The 16,228-nt window shown below is 36.6% G+C and overlaps 1 protein-coding gene across 2 annotated transcripts in view; it reads left to right on the top strand.

The window, feature by feature from the left end:
- Positions 1–16,228, top strand: part of si:ch211-1e14.1 (UPF0606 protein KIAA1549) — a 77,332-nt gene that overhangs the window by 46,503 nt on the left and 14,601 nt on the right. For both annotated transcript variants that reach the window (XM_048168701.1, XM_048168702.1), the window contains exons 10-12: positions 1,673–1,850; positions 4,268–4,452; positions 12,044–12,249. In XM_048168701.1, the coding sequence (XP_048024658.1) occupies positions 1,673–1,850; positions 4,268–4,452; positions 12,044–12,249 (569 nt within the window). The remainder of the gene's footprint in view (positions 1–1,672; positions 1,851–4,267; positions 4,453–12,043; positions 12,250–16,228) is intronic.

Here is a 16,228-nt window from a genome sequence, read left to right as displayed (position 1 = left end):
TCATCATTTACTCACCCTTTTGTCGGTTCAAAGCTGTATGACTTACTTTCTTCTGTGGAACATAAAAGGTAAAGTTCTGATGAAAAGCCCAAGCATTATTTTAATTAAATTTAAGTGAATGCAAATTGGGGTTGTTAAGCTTCAAAATGGCACCATAAAAGTAATATAAAGTTGGTCTATGCTAGTGGTATTTTAGTATTATTTATAGAATTGGTTAATATTTTGGATTAGCTTTAATTTTTTCAGTTTTCATTTTAATTATAGCTGAAGTTTGTCATTTTGTTATGTGCTGTTGTCATTTTTATTACTTTTTTTCTGTCTATTAAGCTTTATTTTTTATTTCAGTTTTAGTCATTTAAGTACTTCAACTTAAAGGGATAGTTCACCCAAAAAAGTATTTTATCCCATGATTTACTCACCCTCAAGCCATCTCCTCTCAGACAAACACAATCTGAGATATATTTAACCCTCTGGAGTCTGAGGCTGATTTGGGGCTTGGAGAAGTTTTGACATGCCCTGACATTTGTGCTTTTTTCAGTTGTTCATAAACATATAAATGACAAAAGTGTCATTACACTGTATTCAGCACAAACTAGGCTACCATAATATGTGAGGAACATGTATGTACATGTTTGTATTTTTGAAGGAATAATGTTTATGCGTGGTTATTGAAAAAACAAAAAACTTAAGTCACTGAAATAAAGCCAAAAAATATATATTAAATCTGTGTTCACAAGACTTCTGGGTATTGGAGGTTGTAGACTAGAGTTTTTGCTTCAGAATTATGTAAAAAATTATGCTGCCTACTCCTTCATATAAAACAATATATTGATTTAGTTTTTGTAAGACACTTTTTGTCAAGAAACACAGTATGCGTGGAGGCGTGAATCATCATGAATAATGGGTCATTTACACCTGAGAAGACAAAAGAATCACATAATAATGACCTGAAATGACTTGCATATTAATAAGGCCTTTCAGTCAGGTAGGCTGTGAAAAAAACCCTCTGTAATAATGTCTCAGCTCATCATAAACAGCAATACTGTGAAATATTATTACAATTTAAAATAATGGTATTCTATTATATTCTTTAAAATATAATGTATTTCTGTGATGCAAAGTGTCTGAACAATTATGTTACCTCTATGGCATTTCATATAAACCCGTCACTTCGCTTCAGAAGGCCTTTATTAACCCCCTGGAGCTGTATGGATTATTTTTATGATGGATGCATTTTTTTTGGGCTTCAAAATCTTGCCCCCCATTCACTACCATTATAAATCTTTGGAAAGCCAGGATATTTTTTTTTAAATATATCTCTGATTGTGTTTGTCTGAAAGAAGATATACACCTAGGATGGCTTGAGGGTGAGTAAATAATGGGATCATTTTAATTTTAACTATATCTTTAAATGATTTCATTCACAAAATAAGACTAAATGATTCTTTTTCTTTCAAATTCTATCAAAATGTAAAATGAACACAATGTTCTCTATAAACTCCTTCACAAAGAGTCTTGAGAATGTTTTGCAATACATTGTTGTTGTTTTTAAAGCTAGTCAGATGTTTGGATTGAATTGTTTCAGATGCTGAAGGACAAAATTTTTGCATCTGTGTGAATATTTTTGGTAAGGCATGACAGTGAATGAAATTAATTTTTAAACTTTGTTCAGATTGTACAGACCACTCGTCTTGTGGGCCCTGACAACCCTCTAGAAATTATCTACTTTGTGGAAGGAGCTAACGGACAGAGACTTCCCGCCGCAACCACAGCAAACATGCTCAACAGTCTTGACGTACAGCATGCAGCGATCATCATGGGATACCGCGTCCAGGGAATATTAGCACAGCGTGAGCATTCTGACTTTTAATTCTTTCAGTAGAAAAAATCAGTGGGAGAGAAACTAAATAACATAGCATTGCAATAAACCATAAGACAATAATGGTAAAAAACAATGATGAAGTGGTCATTTAAATTATTTTGATTGATGGTAACATAGCAGGCAGTGGTTTTTGTGGTAGCGTTCTTTATTTCTAATGCTCTAAACGTCAAAGACGAGAGTTCAGATAGCGTGACATCTCAAGAGAGCTCTGCCTTTTTATGTAACATATGTGGCAGGCTTACAACAGCATCACCCACAGCATAAACACTAGATTCATTAGACTAAATTTAGTAGCTTCCTGTTGTATAACATCTTAGACTTTTGAATTTTAGCATAAATCTTAATAGGTCTCCAATTACAGTGAATTCAAAAGCAGGACCAACTTAAATTATTGATGTTTGCTGTTTAATGGATCCAACACCATAAAATGTATGAAATTGTATATATCCATTTAATATATGGCTGATTTCTCTCTCAAACATCTCTCAAACTGATGTTTGAGATTTTTGTTATTTAATTGCTTTTACATTTAGATGATCTTTGCCATTATCTAACATTCATTTAAAGGGTTAGTTCACCCAAAAATGAAAATTCATCATTTACTCACTCTCATGTTGTTTCAGACCCATAAGACTTTCGTTCATCTTCAGAACACAAATTTAGATATTTTTGATGAAATTTGAGAGATTTTTGTCCCTCTATTGACAGTCTACGCAACTACCACTATGAAAAAGTGAAAACTACCACTTCAAAAAGTTTCATAAAGTGATCATAAAACTATTCCATATGAATTGAGCAGTTATGTACAATATTTCTGAAGAGACTTGATCGCTTTATATGATGAACAGATTCAATTTTGGCTTTTATTCACATAAACATTTATCAATGCACACATCAGTTGTGGGAAATGGAAACTCAAGCATGTTCGCTTGACGTGTGAGAACCAATGAGGTACATTCTTGTGTGTTACGCAGCACGTTTGAGCTTCTGCAAAAACCTATAAGGTTTGTTCGCATCAAGCAAGTACTGTTGAGCTTCTGTTTATGTTCGCTGATCAAGGTTTATATGTGAATAAAAGCCTATATTCGATCTGTTCATCATATAAAGTGATTGAAAATTTGGACTAAACCTCTGGATTTATATGGTTTACTTTTACAAACACTTTTTGAAGTGTCAAAGCGGTAGTTGTGTAGACTGACAGAAATCTCTCATGAACGAATGAACGGGTTTGGAATGACATGAGGGTGAGAAAATAATGATACAATTTTCATTTTTGGTTGAACTAACCATTTAAATACACAAATAATTTAGGAACACCTGTTAAATATAATCTTTACCAAATCTCAAAATATCCATCCATTATTATACTGTACTTTTTATAATGTTATAATGCCCAAATTCACTTGAAGCATGTAAAATGATTGGTTTTAGTTTTTATTGTATTATTTTTAATTTATTTAGATAGAAGAGTGTAAAATTTTAGTATCAGCCATTTATTGGTTATCAGCCACCTAAAAATGTTTATCGGGTTATATATATCGGCCATAATTGCAGTATTGGTGCATCCCTACTTAAGGGAGAATCAAGTTTCCTTTAAGTGTCTGTGCCTTTAAACTGTTATTATTTTTCAGCTATACTATTCAGATAGCAGTTTAACTAACAAGTTTCTCTGCAGACAGTTGCTCCACCATGATAGAAGCTGACCTGAAAAAGAAAAAGTACTGTAGACGACAGTTTACGCTAATTCTGATGAAGGAGATTGTGTGATGCTGTGTGGCAATGCTGTGAATGTAGTCTGTACATTTGTTACTGTAATAGTTTTTCGTAAGAAGACAGACATTTATTTTTTATTTTAAAGAAGTTAATACTTTTAATCGGGAAGGACACATTAAATTGATCAAAAGTGTCAGTAAAGGCATTTACAGTGTTACACAAGGTTTCAATTTCAAATGAATGCTGTTCTTTTAACCTTTCTATTCATCAAAAAACAAAGAAAAAAAAAGTATCATGGTTACCACAAAAATATGAAGCAGTACAACCATTTTCAACATTGATGATAATAAGCAATGTTTCTTAAGCACCATATCAGCATATTAGAATGATTTCTGAAGGATCATGTGACACTGAAGAATGGAGTAATGATGCTGAAAATTCAGCTTTGCTATCACATTAATAAATAACATTTTAAAATGTATTCAAGATAGAAAACTTTTAGTTTAGATGGTAATATTTCACATGAGTTCTGTTTTATTGTATTTTGATCAAATAAATGCAGCCTAGTTGAATATAAAAAGCATTAAAAAAAAACTTACCAACTCCAGACTTTTGAACAATACGTACTGTCCTTAGTCACTGACATTCTCGTTTACCCTTGTGTATGTTCAGCTGTGGAGAAACAGGCCTCTCCTCCCTCAGACACAGAGAAGACCAACACGTGGATAATCGTAGGGGTGGTGGTCCCTGTTGTGGTGGTCGTCATTATAATAACTATCCTTTACTGGAAACTCTGCCGTACTGACAAACTGGAATTCCAGCCAGACACCATGAGCACCATCCAGCAAAGACAGAAGGTGAGAGAGAGAGAGTCAGGAAACGCTGTGTAATGATTTAAATGTAATGAAATGTATTCTGGGATGCTGAAGCACTGCTTCTGCAGAAATGTTTTGAACTAACTTTCTGCTCCAAGGTTCAACCATAGGTCATGTTGTCATTTTGTTTTGTTTCATTTTCTGTCCGCCATCTCTGCTGATGTGTCAGTGACATTGCTAATAAGTAGGTGGCTCCTGTGAGTCTGAGCTGCTTATCTCGTCTCTGATTTAAATGACTGTAGCCGGATACAAGCCAACTTTGAAAGATCAGAATTGGATACATGAAGAAGTGTTTTTTAGTTGGCTGTCCGCTACTCTACCTATTTATGCTCACAGTTATTCTTGGCATTGAGAAGGCTGATTCATTTAGCAAATGAGTTCGTTTAGACAGTTAATTTCAATGATCCGATTCAGTCATTCATTGAGTCATAAGTCAAGAGTTCCCAGAAGTCGCTGCGTCATTTTTGTAGTGAAATAAATGTTTATCTATTCTTTATAATGTTTATCTCTATCTAATTTTTCCAGGTTTTTGTATGGGTTGTGACTAGGCATGAGCTAAACATATTTTCAAAATTGACTAATGAGTGTGTTGTCTGAATGATTAGTCAGTCTTAAGGAATCCCTGTGTATGTAGGGTCCACCAAACTGTCTTGAAATGTGTTTTGAAAAGATTTTTTTTGTATAAATAAATATATATATATACAGTGGGTACGGAAAATATTCAGACCCCCTTAAATTTGTCACTCTTTGTTATATTGCAGCCATTTGCTAAAATAATTTAAGTTCATTTTTTTCCTCATTAATGTACACACAGCACACCATATTGACAGAAAAACACAGAATTGTTGACATTTTTGCAGATTTATTAAAAAAGAAAAACTGAAATATCACATGGTCCTAAGTATTCAGACCCTTTGCTCAGTATTTAGTAGAAGCACCCTTTTGATCTAATACAGCCATGAGTCTTTTTGGGAAAGATGCAACAAGTTTTTCACACCTGGATTTGGGGATCCTCTGCCATTCCTCCTTGCAGATCCTCTCAGTTCTGTCAGGTTGGATGGTAAACGTTGGTGGACAGCCATTTTCAGGTCTCTCCAGAGATGCTCAATTGGGTTTAAGTCAGGGCTCTGGCTGGGCCATTCAAGAACAGTCACAGAGATGTTGTGAAGCCACTCCTTCATTATTTTAGCTGTGTGCTTAGAGTCATTGTCTTGTTGGAAGGTAAACCTTCGGCCCAGTCTGAGGTCCTGAGCACTCTGGAGAAGGTTTTCGTCCAGGATATCCCTGTACTTGGCCGCATTCATCTTTCCCTCGATTGCAACCAGTCGTCCTGTCCCTGCAGCTGAAAAACACCCCCACAGCATGATGCTGCTGCCACCACCATGCTTCACTGTTGGGACTGTATTGGACAGGTGATGAGCAGTGCCTGGTTTTCTCCACACATACCGCTTAGAATTAAGGCCAAAAAGCTCTATCTTGGTCTCATTAGACCAGAGAATCATATTTCTCACCATCTTGGCAAACTGCATGCGGGCTTTCATGTGTCTTGCACTGAGGAGAGGCTTCCGTCGGGCCACTCTGCCACAAAGCCCCGACTGGTGGAGGGCTGCAGTGATGGTTGACTTTCTACAACTTTCTCCCATCTCCTGACTGCATCTCTGGAGCTCAGCCACAGTGATCTTTGGGTTCTTCTTTACCTCTCTCACCAAGGCTCTTCTCCCCCGATAGCTCAGTTTGGCCGGACGGCCAGCTCTAGGAAGGGTTCTGGTCATCCCAAATGTCTTCCATTTAAGGATTATGGAGGCCACTGTGCTCTTAGGAACCTTAAGTGCAGCAGAAATTTTTTTGAAACCTTGGCCAGATCTGTGCCTTGCCACAATTCTGTCTCTGAGCTCTTCAGGCAGTTCCTTTGACCTCATGATTCTCATTTGCTCTGACATGCACTGTAAGCTGTAAGGTCTTATATAGACAGGTGTGTGGCTTTCCTAATCAAGTCCAATCAGTATAATCAAACACAGCTGGACTCAAATGAAGGTGTAGAACCATCTCAAGGATGATCAGATGAAATGGACAGCACCTGTGTTAAATATATGAGTGTCACAGCAAAGGGTCTGAATACTTAGGACCATGTGATATTTCAGTTTTTCGTTTTAATAAATCTGCAAAAATGTCAACAATTCTGTGTTTTTCTGTCAATATTGGGTGCTGTGTGTACATTAATAAGGAAAAAAAATGAACTTAAATGATTTTAGCAAAAGGCTGCAATACAACAAAGAGTGAAAAATTTAAGGGGGTCTGAATACTTTCCGTACCCACTGTTTATAGTTATTTTAAGTTGATTTCATCCTATTGAGTCATCTTTAGAGCACCACCGCTATGATCACACATATTATTACTTTAGTTGTCTTTGGCCATTGCGTCACATCCCATGCTGTTTTCGAGTGCCCTGTCCTTACTATCATATGAATTCAGATATCACTAGTCATTCTAAATCTTGCTACTATAACCAGACTTGACATGCACAAGCACACACACACTTAAAGAGTCACAGCAGTAATGAAGTCTAACGCTCAGCTGGCTGTTGGGTTAATGCTCAGCAGTGATGTTCTTATCCAGAGCAATGCCTGCTGATTCTCTTAGTCTGAACTCCTTGATTTAACTACACTAATCTGAGGAGCACATAGTCATTACACACTCCATGTGTGCCCTTACTAACACACTCACTACCCTCAAGAACTATCCTCACTCTCATTTACATTCTCACCAATGACCCTGCTTAATCCTTCAATGAGTTTCTCTGGTTTAATCAGTTTACATTGTTAAATAGCCTGCTTTACACTTTATTCTTCATGCTCTTACTTAAATTGATATTTCCTGGATTTGACAAAATGTACTTTGACACAAAGGGACAGTTTCCCCAAAAATTTAAAATTCTGTCATCACTTGCTTACCATTAAGTTTATGCTTACTATATGACTGTGGAACAAAGGATATTTTGAAAAATATCGTTTTTTTTTTTTTTTTTTTTTTGTAAATGATGACAGAATTTTCATTTTTAGTGAAGCATACTTTTAAGTTAGCAGTTTTTATATTTATTTATTTATTTATTTATTTTTATGTGCAGTATGTTATATTTTAGTGACACTTTACAATGAGATTCAATTCGATATTAGGCATCATGAAATAATGAGTATGAATACTTTTACAGCATTTTATAGGTTTAATCTAGGTTCTAATACATGTTTCTACATGTTCTAATAAATTTTTCACATTTAAACTAATTTTTTAAAAATCCACATTGTTTTGCTATTTGTGCTCGTGCAAATACATTGGAGCCCATTTAGAGCTTCTCTAGCCCTCGTTTATCTAACACGCATTCATTCATATCTTAACACTCTCCCATGCTTGTGCAGTCCTCCTCCTCATTACAGAAATCAATACCAGTAATCCAGAGGTCAATGACTCCTGTCAAGAGCAAAGAGCTTTTAGATAGTAGTGATGAGGAAGAAGAGGAGGAGGAAGAAGAAGAAGAAGAAGAAGAAGAAGAAGGAAGGTGAAGAGGAGGAGGAGGAGGAAGAAGATGACGAGGAGGAAGAGGAAGAAAGGAGAGAGGAGAAGGTAGAGGCTGGTAGATGAGTCGTCATAGTATACTGTAGACCAGGGATAGGCAACCTGCTGTCCTGCAGAGTTTAGCTCCAACCCTACTCAAATACACCTGAACAAGCTAATCGATGTCTTCAGGATTACTAAGGCTAAAGGCAGGTGAGTTATTTTTTAGGGTTGGAGCAGAACTCTGCAGGACAGCGGCACTCCAGGACCGGCATTGCCCATCCCTGCTGTAGACTGTAGAATTGTCCTCCAGTTAGTCCTCGCACAAGAAGTACAAGATTCCTCTTCCTCTTTGCCCCTCAGCAGTCTGAGGCACCAGTGCAACTGTGTCAATGTCATCTATGTTTGGACCATTTTGTAGTTCTCTGTGGACCCTGTTGACTTGAGTGTGGTGACTCAAACAAATGACTCTTGAACTGGTTCTTTTAAATGAATCAATTCACATGAATGAAGCAGAAGAACAACTCTGAACTTAAGCAGTTCACTCACTCACTGAATCAGTTGGAGAGGTTCTGAATTAGCATCTGATTCTCTTACTGAGTCGTAAGTCATTATCCAATTGGAAATAAACCAAGATTCTTTACCATGTTATGTGTTACAAATGAGGTAGATGCTATAGAAAACATTACCGTTTTAAATAGCCTCTTATGCTCACCAAGGCTGCAATTATTTGATAAAAATGCCATAAAAATAATAATGTTGTGAAATATTATTATGATTTAAAATAACTTTTTTCTATTTGAATATATTTTAAAATGTAATTTATTCCTTTAATGGCAAAACTGAATTTTTAGCAGCCATTTCTCTAGTCTTCAGTGTCACATGACCCTTCAGAAATTTGATTTGCCGCTAAAGAAACATTTCTTTTTATGTTGAAAACGGTTGTATTTTTGTGGAAACTGTTGAAACTTTTTTTTTTTGATCTGATACTTTTTTTTTCTTTGAACAGAATTTTCAAAAGAACAGCATTTAATTGACATATAAATGTTTTATAACACTATAAAGGTCTTTACTGATAAATTTAATGCATTCTACCTGAATAAAAGTGTTAATTTCTTTAAAAAGAAAAAAAAAATCTTACTGACCCTAAATTTTTGAATGGTAGTCTAGTTAATTATCAATTGTTTGCTGCCTCCTCAAGTGCGAAGAATCGTTAGATTCCTTATGATTCCCATCCATAACCATCAAAAATAGTGTTTGTGAGAATGTAGTAGATGGAACAGTCCAACATGTCGGTTATCTGTTGGAATCTGACTTGATTGGAAGAGAAACAACTTCTTATTATCACCCTCATCCAAATCAGAAACCTGCCAGAAGCTTAAAGAAAAAAGAGAGTATTGAGGAAGAGGAGGAAGAGGAGGAGGAGGAGGAAGAAATGGCCAAAGAAGAACCCAAGAAAGCTGTAAAGAAACCATTGCCGTATAGAATGAGGAGGCCGGAGGTATCTGAACTGTACAGTATCCGAAAGGAGTGTTGTGATGTAGAGATGTATTTCCTAGAATGCAGCAGTTAGTCCTAGTTTTTCCTGATAATCTCCCTTTATGGCACTGATAACCAGCAATTGGAGAAAACAAATGTGCAGTCTCAACAACAGATGTATGTATTTGAATGTGTCAATAATAATGTCTGTTTCCGGCCATTTTGTCTAAGCCTGTGCAGCTTCGACTGTATTGTGGCCTAGATTCGGTTACAGCAGCAGCACAGCCAAACAAAAACGAGATAAGAGCTTTCTTTATCACAAACAGAATTTGTCTAAACAGCCTCATTTGCATTTGAAAGGGAATGTGATGGGAAACAGAGAAATAGACGTACTCCCAGAAGATGAGCATATTTCAGTCCGTCTCTATTGTGCAGCAATGCTCACTGCACGACACAAAGCTCAGCTTATGCATTTTTCATAAATCTCTGTTTTTTCTGGCAATATATGAAACAGAGATTTTAATTTGACCCGCCGTGACCCTTTGCAGTTTGTTTGATCTGGAAAGTCATAAAACAAACAACAGTGATTCATTATCATTAAAGAAACAGTTCACCTAAAAATGAAAATCCTGTCATCGTTTACTCACCGTCAGTGTCAGTATTATTTCCATTTTTTTCTTTGAACACAAAAGAAGATATTTTTCACGATGGTCCATGATGTTTTCCTTTTTTAATACAATAAAAGTAAATGGATGCAATTATATCATAAAAGTTTTCTGAAGTCATACTTTGTGTGATGAACAGACAGAAATTACTCTTTTCTGTTTACTATTGAGAGTAGATCAGCGAGTCAGCGAATAAATCGCACAGACCGGTTTTGTGAACTGAATCAACTGATTCATTGGAAAGATCCAACTCGGATCCGAATCGGACATCACTACTTCTGTCATGAATGCTCCAAGAAGACCTATGTAAAAAAAAAAAATTAATGAATGACAACTTTTCAGTCTATTTGTCACACAGTCATCATCTGCTTTCAGAAGACTTGGAAAGTCGTACAGGTTTGAAACAACTTGAAGGGTTAGTTCACCCAAAAATTCTATCATCACTTACTCACCCTCAGGTTGTTCCAAACCTTTATGAGTTTATTTCTTCTGTTGAATGCAAAAGAAGATAATTTGAAGAAATATCATACAGAGTTGGAACAACTTGAGGGTGAGTAAATGATGACAGAATTTTCATTTTTGGGTGAAATATCCCTTTAAAAGTGGATAAACAATGACATCATTTTTCATTTTGGGTGATCTATTTCTTTAAAAAATAAATCTTTCATTTGAATATCTCATTCTTTAAAGGTCCCGTTCTTCGTGATCCCATGTTTCAAACTTTAGTGTGTAATGTTGTTGTTAGAGTATAAATAAAATCTGTAAAATTTTAAAGCTCAAAGTTCAATGCCAAGCGAGATATTTTATTTAACAGAAGTCGCCTACATCGAACGGCCAGTTTGGACTACATCCCTCTACTTCCTTCTTTAATGACGTCACTAAAACAGTTTTTTGACTAACCTCCGCCCACAGGAATACACAAGAGTTGCGTTTGTAGAGTGTGTTTGTCGCCATGTCGTCGAAACGCTGTTATTTTCATCCCGCAGTCCAATCACCGGGTCTGATTCCGGCTCAAATTGATAGGGTAAAATTAAAGACATGTTTACAATAACACTGAGCGCGTGCATCTCCACATTATGGTAAGAGGCGTCACTTTCCGGGCAAGGTTCGCTAAGCTGCTGTCGAATCACAACACAGGAACCGCTGGCACAATCAGAACTCGTTACGTATTTCTGAAGGAGGGACTTCATAGAACAAGGAAGTCATCAGCCCGTTTTTATGACAGTGGAAACAGCGGTATACAGATAAGTAAATTATGTGAAAAATACTGTGTTTTTTTACACGCGAAACATGAACACATGTTATATTGCACACTATAAACACAATCAAAGCTTCAAAAAACCACGGAAAACGGGACCTTTAAGACTTCACTGGTTTTCTGGTGGCTGCTGGTCTTTGAAAGAGCCAGTGTGGATTTGCTTTCTCTGCTGTTTGGTTTGTTCGGTTCATTTAATCTTTCGCAGCGCTGCAGACAGACAGGCCATTACAGCCCGTCTAGCTGGTCTGGCCCGCGGTCAGTCTGCTGACCTCTAATCAAGTGCATACATTCTGAATGCTCATGCTTCTCATTGTCTCTTTGAGAGTCAATTACTCTCCTCTTGCTCAATTTATTCCTATGACACTGTGACAATCTGTGGATTATGGAAATTCACATTCTATCTGTGTGCCTTGTGTACGCTTTAGTCTCTTAAGAGACCCCTAGACCGAAAAAGCCTGACCTGATTCTGTCTTGTGTTTGCGAGCAGCGCGTCTTCATTTTAAATAAACATTTAGTCGTTTAATTGTCATCCCTCACTTCCCTTTTCTTTACAAACATCCCTCTGTATTAACTTTGATTCTCCAAATTAACATTTTCCCCTCTCTGGGGTGATGTTCTTTAGCTGCAGGCACCCAGCGTGAAGGGTTTTGACTTTGCCAAGCTGCACATGGGCCAGCACAGTAAGGATGATCTCATGGTCATCCAGGAGCCGTTGCCACTTCCTGTGCCCACTAAGGAGCAAGGCCCAGCTGAGAATGCAGAGGTGCCCACTCCAAAGTCCAAAGACTCCTCCAAAGCTTCCCGCAATGGCCAGCGGCGCAGGGGCCAGTAAGTCTACTAGTAAATGTTTCTTTGATATTCAGGATCAAACATGTTACACATAATTCAGTTTTTGGTAACACTTTACAATAAGGTTCCATTTATTAACATTAGTTATCTACATTATTTAAAATGAACAATACATCTACAGCATTTATTGGTCATGATGTTAATTTTGATTCATTTGCTAATGCATTTTTGTTAAACTTGTGTAAGTTAACATTAGTCAGCGAATGCACTATGAACTAATGATAAAAACAATGAACAATGGTGTTTTATTAAAGGTGCCATCGAACGTTTTTTTTTACAAGATGTAATATAAGTCTAAGGTGTCCCCTGAATGTGTCTGTGAAGTTTCAGCTCAAGATACCCCATAGATTTTTTTTTATTAATTTTTTTAACTGCCTATTTTGGGGCATCATTAAATATGAGCCGATTTATGCTCTGCGGCCCCTTTAAATCTGGCGCTCCCCTGCCCACGGAGCTCGTGCTTGCCTTAAACAGTGCATAAACAAAGTTTACACAGCTAATATAACCCTCAAATGGATCTTTACAAAGTGTTCGTCATGCATGCGGCATGCATGCGTCGGATTATGTGAGTATTGTATACTGTTATATTGTTTACATTGATTCTGAATGAATTTGAGGCTGTGCTCCGTGGCTAATGGCTAATGCTACACTGTTGGAGAGATTTATAAAGAATGAAGTTGTGTTTATGAATTATACAGACTGCCAGTGTTTAAAAATAAAAATAGCGACGGCTCTTGTCTCTGTGAATACAGTAAGAAACGATGGTAACTTTAACCAACAGTAGCCTACATTAGCAACATGCTAACGAAACATTTAGAAAGACAGTTTACAAATATTACTAAAATATCATGATACCATGGATCATGTCAGTTATTATTGCTCCATCTGCCATTTTTCGCTGTTGTTCTTGCTTGCTTACCTAATCTGATGAATCGGCTGTGTACATCCAGACGTTCATGGCTGCCCTTGTCTAATGCCTTTCATAATGTTGGGAACATGGGCTGGCATATGCAAATATTGGGGGCGTACATATTAATGATCCCGACTGTTACGTAACAGTCGGTGTTATGTTGAGATTCGCCTGTTCTTCGGAGGTCTTTTAAACAAATGAGATTTATATAAGAAGGAGGAAACAATAGAGTTTGAGACTCACTGTATGTCATTTCCATGTACTGAACTCTTGTTATTTAACTATGCCGAGGTAAATTCAATTTTTCATTCGAGGGCACCTTTAACTAAAATAAACTCTGTAACACTTTAAAATAAGGTTTCATTTGTTAACATTATTTAACTACATTAGATAACATGAACAAACAATGAACAATACTTCTACAGCATTTATTAATCTTAGTTAATGATAGTTAATCTCATCATTTGCATCTGTTAACATTTGTTAACATGGACTAACATGAACAAGAACATTTTTATTAACTACCAGTAACAATTAATAAATGCTGTAACAAATATATCGCTCGTTGTTTGTTAAAGGGGACCTATAATGCCCCTTTTCACAAGATGTAATATAAGTCTCTGGTGTCCCCAGAATGTGTCTGTGAAGTTTCCGCTCAAAATACCCCACAGATCATTTATTATAGCTTGTCACATTTGCCCCTATTTGGGTTTGAGCAAAAACACGCCATTTTTGTGTGTGTCCCTTTAAATTCAAATAAGCTGCTGCTCCCGGCCCCCTTTCCAGAAGAGGGCGGAGCTTTAACAGCTCATGCTTCGGTTGCTCAACAACAACAAAACTGGAGAATCTCACACAGCCAAAATGACTATTGTCAGTAACAGTGTTCATTACATTGTTCAAACCGGAGTCGGACACTGATGGAGAGATTCAGGAAGAAGTTACAACTTTAAGAATGCAACAGAATTTTTTGTTTGGTGAATTTTTCATTTCTGAATGGTTAGTGGATGAATTTATGCTGTTCAGTTGATTGAACTCATCGACTAGCATTCTGCCGTCATGTTAATCTTTTGTGCAAATCCAGCGTTGAATTGACCCTCGTTTGTGAAGCAGTCCGGCGTAGGGTTGCCACCTTCAATACAGAAAAATAAGGGACGCCTGCCGCAGCGGGGGCCACACCCCTCGGGGCCACGATGACCACGGTCCCGATGGCGTGCCAGTGGTGGTATATCATAACTTAAAACATGTTTTCATAAAAATATTAAGATTGATACCAATGGACATTATAATAAGATATCTGCTATTGAAATCAGTGTGAACAGATGCAATCAGTCTCTCACTATCACAACTTAAGTGGTCATATTGAATACACAGCTATGACAATAATAAACATAGGCCAACACCTGCGTTAACTCAGCTGCTGTAACCCAGAGGGGAGTAGGATAAGAAATTGCTAATTAACTCGAGTAATTTTATAGAGTGATGTGAACAAAGATTTTGGCTAAAATATTTGCCATTGTTTGCAGTAACACCATCCAAACAGTGAAACCACACCTAAATGACATAATATCTACAAACATTTCTTATTTAAGTAAAACACTTAACAACATTTTTATTATTGGTAAGTAAATATATTTATGTATTTATTTATTCCATTTTTATTTAGTCTATTGTTAATTCTATAGTATTGAATTATGCAATTATTTAAATTGGTTTAGCATAACAAATAGTTGTTTATTTTATTCACATAGGTACTTTATTTTATTTTGTATTACTTTATTTTATTCACATAGGTTTTGATTAAATATGTATTAAATATATCTCTCTTAACTCTTATTAAAGTAATGCTTATGTGTCTGACTGTACAACTTAACCTTAATAAACAAATCATACCATAACATGATTAATGTACATTATTAACATTATTTCTTAATAGGCAGCATATGAAACATTATCAATTAAAAAAATTGAGGTGATAAAAAAAAATCTGGACCTGCCTCTGCCATCGTTTCAAATGGATTCTCTGACAAAAGAACCGGCGAGGCGACGTCTCGCCCTCCTCTGACTCTGATTGGCCGTGATTCACGGCACGTGAACCTGAAACAAACCAATCAAACCAACGATGGCAGCGAGTATTACCCAATCAGGGGCAGAATAGGACACGTCTTCACACAATGATTTGCATGGGATGCTGCATAACGTGGACCTATGTAAAATACAGGTCATTTTGCCTGTAAATACGGGACGATTCCGTATTTCACGGGACGGGTGGCAACCCTAGTCCGGCGTAAAATGACGGCATTTCAACAACACTCTACTACAACAACTCTTCCTCTTCTCTAAAGCAGCCAAACATGGCCTCGCCCCCTTTGTTGTGTGTTCCCGGGGGTGGGGTTTATGTAAATTTTGGGGTTTGTAATGTCACCAACCCGGGAAGAAGCTTGTTGTAGTCCCTACCAGCCGTTTGTTGTAGTCCTTAAAAGGCGATTTCTCTAAAGGAAAATATCTCCCTTTGCATTGAACTTTGAGCGCTGTAACTTTGCAGATGTTGTTTATGCTCAAACAGCAACATTACACACTAACTAAAGTCAAAAAAAAGTGAAGTCGTAATCAAGGACCCCCTTTAATGCATAAACTAATGGTAACAAATTAGACCTTTTTGTAAAGTGTTACCATTAACTCATTGCGTTGATAGTTCATGTTAGATAATACATTAACTAACGTTATTGTAAGGGACTTCATTGTAAAGTGTTTCCCAGTTTTTAAACCAGCCAAAAATCCACATAAAATAATAATAATAAAGAAATTGTTTCTGTTATGCATTTTGCTGCATGATCCTCATATTAAAATAACTTGATAATTTATTTAAAGGCAGGAATCTAGCTAAGAGTGAGTCGACTGCTGATCAATAGAAAGCTTTTTAAAAGGATTACATCTCACACTCTAATCAATAGAAGGGTCTTAGGGGTGAAATTACCACAGATCTCATGTCTTGCAAACAGTGTCTGAAACCATGTTCCAAGTAAACAGAAGTAATGTAATTCTGATATA

The sequence above is a fragment of the Megalobrama amblycephala genome, linkage group LG19 (genome assembly GCF_018812025.1).
Source record: "Megalobrama amblycephala isolate DHTTF-2021 linkage group LG19, ASM1881202v1, whole genome shotgun sequence".
Lineage (NCBI taxonomy): Eukaryota > Metazoa > Chordata > Actinopteri > Cypriniformes > Xenocyprididae > Megalobrama > Megalobrama amblycephala.
The sequence above is the reverse complement of the archived record's forward strand: the minus strand, read 5'-3'. Positions and strand labels throughout refer to the sequence as shown.